Source organism: Atta cephalotes (assembly GCF_000143395.1).
Source record: "Atta cephalotes unplaced genomic scaffold scaffold00005, whole genome shotgun sequence".
In the NCBI taxonomy this organism is placed as follows: domain Eukaryota; kingdom Metazoa; phylum Arthropoda; class Insecta; order Hymenoptera; family Formicidae; genus Atta; species Atta cephalotes.
In genome coordinates, this window is record NW_012130069.1 from 2,159,821 (window position 1) to 2,168,240 (window position 8,420).

General features: G+C 36.3%; 1 protein-coding gene across 1 annotated transcript in view; it reads right to left on the reverse strand.

Moving 5' to 3' along the window:
• The window catches only part of LOC105626522 (microtubule-associated protein futsch), a 47,740-nt gene that overhangs the window by 6,667 nt on the left and 32,653 nt on the right, over positions 1–8,420 (reverse strand). Inside the window, exons 6-11 of the mRNA XM_012207820.1 lie at positions 7,655–7,844; positions 6,905–7,251; positions 4,459–4,641; positions 2,557–3,012; positions 902–1,081; positions 72–385 (exon numbers count right to left, since the gene is read on the reverse strand). Coding sequence (XP_012063210.1) covers positions 72–385; positions 902–1,081; positions 2,557–3,012; positions 4,459–4,641; positions 6,905–7,251; positions 7,655–7,844 — 1,670 coding nt within the window. The remainder of the gene's footprint in view (positions 1–71; positions 386–901; positions 1,082–2,556; positions 3,013–4,458; positions 4,642–6,904; positions 7,252–7,654; positions 7,845–8,420) is intronic.

Sequence of the window (8,420 nt, forward strand, 5' to 3'; positions counted from 1 at the left end):
TATATATATATATATATATATATATATATATATATATATCTTTTACTACGTAAAAATATATTGAAATTTACCTGTGTCTTTTCGCTACCTTGATCCTTCTTTTCCTCATTTTTATCCTCCGATTTCACATTCTGCGTCTCTTTGTTCTCATCCTGTTTTATGATCTCCACGTTAGTTTCGCGAATGAGTGGTGCATGCTCAGCTCCGGGACTCTGCAGGGGTGTCGCTTTCGGAGTTATTCGCGGTGATGATTTGGCGTTCTTGATTAACTTCTCCGTCGGCTTTCTCACTTCCGCAACTTTGGGTATAGAAGGTTTCTTTGGAGTGCTATGGACCTTTGGCAGTGGTGGCTTTGAATCCTTCGTCAATTTCATGTCCACCAGATCTGCGATAATGAGAACGATCGAGATATTTTCTATTCTATCGCATGTGAGCTTCTCGGGTACATACATTTACAGTATTTACATGTGCAATTCTAACAATCGTGAACAAAAATAATATATACAAGAGATTGGAAATAGAAATTTAAAAGCAAAATTTCATTAAAAAATAATAAAATATAAATTTCGTAAAAAAAAATATATATATAAATTTATACAAAAATATATTGTTCAAGAGAAGAAAAGATATATGAAGAAAAAAATTTCGGATAAAGCCGAGATGTCGTAATATATATATGTAGTATTTCAGGATATTTGGATTACAGGCATAAAAATAATTTTTATATTTATCTCCTTTTCGACCTAATTATTCCAACAGTAGTGTAGTAGTGCTCTATAATCTTCGTTAATCGAGGATTCAGTTTTGATTAATTGTTTTTCTTTTCTTTTTTTTCTAATCCCTTCGCTGATCCTCGGATGTAAAAGGGCTGTAGGAGGAGAAGTAAAATGGGCATGCTCACTGTGTTTCTCTGTGACCGAGACACCGGTACCGGCAATAGAAGCAGGCCGCGGTCGGCGCGACGCGGCCGTACGGGTACGCAGATTGACGTTACTGCTGCCCACGCTGCTGGCACTCTGTTGACTCATGGAGCTGTGCGGTCGGGACGGGCTGTTGGGTGTCACTTCGCCGCTGCGGATACCTACGCGTACCCACCCAAGGTAAGTAATTTGTTGATCTTTTCGATGGAAACGCGATCGCGCAGATCTTTCGATAGAGAAGCACGGCGGTGCAAATGAATTTCTCGTTTGTATTTTTCATACTTTGCATATTGAGTATCGCGCTTGTGACGTTGTTGTGACGAACGCGAGGTGTAGCAGGTGAACAAGAAACACAAGCACCGCCACCGACGTTCAAATACAGTCCGTGAGTAAAAAAAAAGAAGGAAAAGAATATAGTCGAAATAAAAGAATAAGCCAATACAAATAAGAAAAATTAAGCCAACAAAATAAAGAAAAATAAATTATAATCGCACAAAAAAGAGTGAACTGAAAATAAGAATAAAAAGTAAATTAATTAGGACTAAATTGCACACCAAATACGAATATATACATTTATAATATTAAGTGAATTGCAAGATAAGTTGTATAGCGATATAATAAAGTATAAAAACGTGCAGCTTACCGGGATGTTAGCTCATACCTTCACCCGTGGTACCGAAAAGCCGTTGAAGAGATCTTCCTCAGGAGCGTTTTGTTAATCAATTCGGAAATTAAAGAGCCGGCTGCATCAAATCGCGTTGACAATGCTTAATTAAATTCTCTTCCTTTACATTATTAATTTAGCTGTTTTTTAATTAATACAGATTATTGATACAACTGGCTCTTGATGTTAAAAGTGATAAAAGAGTCTGCCATCAAAATATAATATTAAAAAGTACAGATTTTCGAAAATCGATGGGTTAATTACCTCTGAGAAACTATAATAGATAGAAAAAAGTTAGAATAATTAATATTTCGCGATTTGAAATTAGAAGAAGAATATCTTTCCTTTTATATTCACGCCGTGAAATAAAGTTGGTCATCCCGATTGACTTACAAAGACTCCTTTTCACACTTATTTATACATGTGTGCACCCAACTCTGATTAAAGTTTTCTTGTTAGACAGTGAGTGCATTCATGTGTTGTATTTTAATTCAACTTTGATTTATGAGATCGTTTCCCATTTTATTGAAAACCATATGCCAAGCTTACGAAGCTTGTCATTAAGCAATGATCAGTTTGACTATATACAGTGACAGAAATTAACTAGAAAATTAGTACAAAGCGGATGATTAATTATTTTGAGAAAAGCTACAATATTGATCGGAGAAAGTTATATCGCATAAAGAGGATATTGAATATTACAAGATAAATTGATAAAATTATAGTTTTTATATATAAAAAGAATGTGATCTATTGAACTATCTCTTAACTATAATTATACTGTATAATTATTAACTATAATTGCTCATCTATAATTATACGATTAAGGATAGACCTCTATATTTTCTTGATACAAAGAAAAACTACCGATTTATTTCTTCAGAAATCGTGGGAGATATTTTTGCTATGTACAGAAGCTCGATTTGAATGAAGGATTCGAAGTAGTCGAGTTGAGTGCACAGTCACACTTACCTTGTTGCTGTTGGATCTGCTGGTATTCGCGAGCCTTTCGGCGTAATCTTTCCGCGCGGGTGGGTCTGGGCATAGGTGCCGCGCCCGGTAGCGTGCCCATGCTACGCGAGTTATCGGAGCGTTTTAGACTCTTGGCTCCTCCGGGCGCGGCCAAGTGCGACATGCTGCGACTCATGCTAGAAGCGCTCTGCAGAGGCTGGCTTTGCTGTTGTTCCGCCAACGTGCCGAGTTGTTGCTCGGTCGTGCGTTTCCTAGGCTGCGCCAGCTGATCCAGCCTGGACATGGAGTAAGTCCTACCTGGCGAACGTGTGAAGGCCTTGGCGCTGGAGCTGCGTGTCGTCGACGGTGGGCCGTCGCGCGGGGACGGTATCGTCGGCATGAGGTCGGTGCGTCTCCTGTTCACACGTAGGTAAATCGAGGTCGGGGTGCTGGGCGTGCCACCGTCGCTATCATCACCTGCAAAGAATCTCGCTTAGGGTGTCGCCCGTTACTGCGAAACGAGCGACGTCCATCGATTCGTGGGGATACGCGGCGCGGCTTGCTCGATGGAGAAGCACACTCGAGTAAAGAGTTTCTCTGACGCGTCAACTCGGTCGCATTCAGATTCTCATCTCTCTTTTTTTTTGCTATTTCTTTGCGGTTGTGTTGCTTTGCTTTTCATGCTGTGGCGTGTAGGGATGATGCGGAGAAATACACTGAGAGAGATTTTATTTGGAATTTCATTTTTAGCTGTAAAGTACAATACATTCGCGTTTGCTTAAAATTTCAATATGATAAAGAATTAGTATATTTTCAATATAAATAATTGAAAAGAAAAGAGATTTTTATTAATAAAGAATATATATTAATAAGAATATATACTTTTTGAACAATTTATTTGATAAAAAATATTCTCTCAACGTACATAAATCATGTATTAAAGCACATGTAACTATTTAAATATCAAATAAGTATCAAATTTAATGTGCATATTTTATATACACATTAAAAGAAAATACATATATTACGATATTTTTTGTAAATAACATTCAAAAAAACATTCAAAGATAACATTCAATTAGAGTTAGTCAAACAATTTCTAAAAACACAGCAAGAAACCCATCTATGCAAGCAGTAAACTTTATGCTATTGATGATTATAAATTAACTAATTAACATCATTGAGTTAGATTTTCACCGCCGTACTTTGTTACAACGTGCAATAATATTACTCTATCTTTTATTACTAAACTACAATTTAAATTCGATTATATAGTAAATTATCGAATATATCTCAAATTATGTATATAATTGTTAATAAACTGATAGTTAAACGTTCAATTGCGAGATATATGCTTTAATGAAAAAAATGAAAAATTGATTGTGACTGATAATTGTCCTATTAGACCGTATTCGCGACGAATTCATTAACAAATAACACTGAGCTAAATATTAATTAACTTACTACGAACTAGCAAACTAAAAGTTCAACTTGCAAAATGCACGTTGCAACTAAATATTAATAGTGTCTAGTGGTTAGTTCGTGTCTGTAACGAGATTAATAGGAATCGCATACGGATAGGCAAACTAATTATTGCATGATATTGATTGCCACATGATTTCACTCACAAATCGTAAAATCCACCTGATAGCAATATAATGCAATCGGGAAGGAGCTACAGAATGAGAGAAAGTGCGTGAAATATGTTCTTATACGGTGTTAAATGAATGTTACATGCGTTGATAGAGTGTATGGTGAAGTAAATGAAAGACGTAATGGCGTAGAACACGAGAGAGAAAGGGAGAGAGTCCGACGAGAACAAGTGCTAAATAAAACGAGAGATAAAGGATCGACAATATTCATGACGAACAGAAACGGATCTCTCCCGGCTTTCTTGCAGGCTTCTGAGAGATCAGGACTCACCACTGGCAACCCGCTGAATCATGGGACGCCTAGTGTCGCTATCGGACTTATCATCGACGGCAAAGATGTCAGTTGTGGGGGGCAGAGAGAGGCTGGCTCTCTTATGCTTGGCAGGAGTTAAGGGGGGATCGGGGCTAGAATTCCAATTGAACACCTCGTACATGGACGAGGACATTCTCATATCTGCGAACAAACCATTCAACGCAACGCAAATATTAGGTTCGCGAAAAGTCTTCTAAATAGGGCCGGGATAATGAGAAAAATAAGTAATCGGGAAAGCATAGGTATCAGTGTGAGTTAGATACAGTGCGAATCACACACATGTTGCCTTCCCTTATTATTTTATTTTCCATACACCTCACTATACAGAACCATCACCGGTAAGTATAAATCATAAAAGGGACAGAAGTGCAGAGAGAAAACGTAGCCCCAATAGTTAAAAATTATTTCCTGATATATTAAAAAATCTATGTATCTTCCGTTTCCTTCCAGTGGTTTCCAAAATGTTATTTCGTTAAAGAAAAAAAAAGAGATGTTTGGGCAGAGAGGGAAGAATGTGTGGATGAAGATGTGACGTTTACAGGGTGAATACTATCCGAGCAATCTGTGTGTGCAGTGTAATAGTAAAAATAAATGATATCGCGTAAAAAGCAAAACTTGCGATTTATATCGCAGGACTCAAAACGTTCTCAAAACTCGCTTGTGTAACCAATCTCAAGCTGAAAATACGTGAATTCGTTTAAAGGAATATTGCCATAAAAGTGTATATAAAATAGAGAGTGTAAACCTGAAAATAAAGAACCAAATATAAAAACTTATGGGCAAAATCGCGATACAGATTCTATATAATAGTGCTGGACAATCGTTCTTTCATACTTCGCAGTGTCGTCGTTGCAATTTCATACAATTTATAACACGAAAATAATGATATTTTTTTATTTGATCGATTATTTAAGAATTCAAAAAACGCAATTCAATTTTACAGAGAAATAATTTAATCGTTTTAGCTATTTATTAATTTCCATAATCATAATAATTCACGTATTTTATTAAACAGAAATTATTTTTATTACTATTTGTATTCCACGTTATAATAATAGATACAACAACTTTACGCAGATTGAATTTTACAGCAAATACTCCAAGTAAAATTTTGTTTATCTTTTGCGATGGAATCTTTTCTTATCTTATAAATAGTAGTATCGATTATTACTAAGAAAAATATATCGTTATCAAAGGTATCGGAATCAAACGTGAAGTATAAACCGCGAGAAGACGCGAGCAGCTTTCTTTGTAACGTTTATTCGATTAGCTTTGAAAATCGACATAACATAGAAATATTTTAGAAGCGATGACGTGATTAAATGACACATTCCTCATGAATCTGCGATAGAAAGAACGATTATAGGCTTATACGATAAACATCAATCATCAATATATATATATATGTGTCGGACGTTCGAGCAAATAGGGGTGGAGCAAGCAATGGAAACGGGACGTGAATTCACCGATACGATTTATTCCTTCAGAACATCAGATTTATCTCGCTTCAAATAACAACTTTCGAAACATCATCACGAAAGACTTACAAAATATCGTCGTATATTTAATTGCAAGATGACTTAACTGTCGTTAATCAGATGCTTAATTTCGATTTTTCTCGTTATGCGATAGCATGTACTAAGTATCCCGATCCGTATTTATACTCACATTGAAGTAAATCCGCTTCCGAGTCGCTCATCATGCGTGTTCGCATCAACGATCGTTGTTGATTCGACGCCCGACTGAATTTACAGTAAATACTAATTTGCATTCTACCGGTGCACGGTGCAGAATAAATACCACGCGTGTATTATTTATCCATCGTATGCGAGGAACGGAAAAGCCTTTAACGCTTTCAGCTGCTGCTGAGCTACTTCATATTACATATTTATATTTTATGATTGAAATATTTCTTATACATCACATTTCAATCTTCTCTCTGTGATAAATCACAGAATATTATTTACGAACAGTTGTCCGCATTTTAATACAGAAAATTATGTTGAGTTTTAGAAACATATGAGAGATTTATTTAACCAAAACTGAAATTGATCAATATTCGTGACGTAGATCAGAGAATAAAATTATCGTGCAAACATTGGTTGAATCAAATTGCATTTTGTATATATATTGATATTATAGAAGAGAAACTATTCAGAAATATTCCAAATTCTTCGGAGTCTACCGGAGAATTCTCGATTGAGAATAGTTTATACAAAACAGAAACGATCAAATATGTATGTAGAAAGTTTAACATCGCGTGCTGAAAGGGTTAATCGAATTTCCATGTGCGATGTGCAACTAACGTGTGCTCGCATCGCCTACTTGCCAATTGATATTTAGTGAACTTTGATGAATTGACGTAATTCGATCGATCGATATTTGAAGAAACATATTGACTGACCTTCACCCGGTTTCCGGTCGAGTCCACCAGCGGAAGTAGCTCGTTTTTTGCTGCCATCTAGCTCCCTCTCGGAGGATCTCCTAGTGAGAGGCTGCGCAGCAGAAAACATCATGACATTGGTGGTAGAGGTGGCCCTGCGGGTACCCCAGAAGGTAGAGCCGCCGGTATCAGCGGGTTCCAGCATCCGCGGTGTGGAGCTGCCAAACGCAAAAACGATATGCGACCTCTCATTTCTCTTCTTTGCCTCGATGCGTGCCTCCCTCTCCTGATTTTTACGGAGGATAGCCTCCCGTCTCTCTCGCTCTGCCTCGCATATCAGCCGTTTTCTCTCTTCGACTTGATTTCGTCTGTAAATAAAAGCAACGAAATATAAATGAATCTAATTTTAGACATAAAATCTATTTTCTGTGGCTGAGCTAGTATATACTACATATTTTTGAAACTTAAAGTGAGATAGATATATTTGATGTTTGGCGAAAGCGAGAAAGAGAATTCTAGTGCAGTCTAGTGTAAGAAATAGACTTATAATTTTATTGTAGATGAAACTTTTTACAGATAAGAGACTAGATAGATTTCATTTCCTATTTTACAGAAGTATTAATTCCTTTCAACAAAATATCAAGATACACGTAATTTAAGTGGAAAAGGCTATACAAATTCTTTAAATTCTTTATCTAAAATTAATGAAATTAATTTATCAATTGGATCAATTGTAAAGTCTCTTAATTGTGGCATTTTAAATCGACAAACCTATCGTTATCACGCGATCTGAGTTCATCGATGCGTCTTCGTCGTTCTTCCTCACGCTGTTCGCGGAAGCGTTGCGCGGCGAGAGCCTGCTGCCTGAGCTCCTCCAATTTCCGCTGCCGCTCCTCGTTCTGCCTCTCGCGGACGAGCTTCGCCCTGTCCAATTCCTTCGAGCTTCCCGTCGACTCCCGTCCTGCGAATCACGCGAAACAAAAATATTCAGTATCCGCTTACTAATTCCAAAAACTAACTGCAAATGTTTAGTTTGTGCTGACTGCTTTCCACAAACAAGTGAATTCGATTAGCGATCAACGCATCTTTTTTTTAGAATGTTATACGAAGAAGTTTTTAATCGCAGTTTCACTCAATTATATTTAGTAATATAAATTTAGTAATATAAATTTCAAGTTAAGCGGGTTATAAGTTTAAATACATTGAGACAATTTACAATCGAAATTGTAAAAGATTATTATGTTACAAATAAAAGGGAAATGAAAATTAATATTCTTAGAATTTGAAACAATTCTCAAAGTAAATGTAATATAAACATACCGTAAATCAATATCAAATCCATATCCAAATAATTAATTATTAAAAATAATGTATATAACAAGACAGGTGTGTGTGTGTGTGTGTGTGTGTGTGTGTGTGTGTGTGTGTGTGTGTGTGTGTGTGTAGTAGTAGTATAGATAAGTAAAGTATTACTACGTAACTTAACTTTAACGTTAACCTTAAACGTTAAAAACGTTAAAAAAAGTTAAAAAGTAAA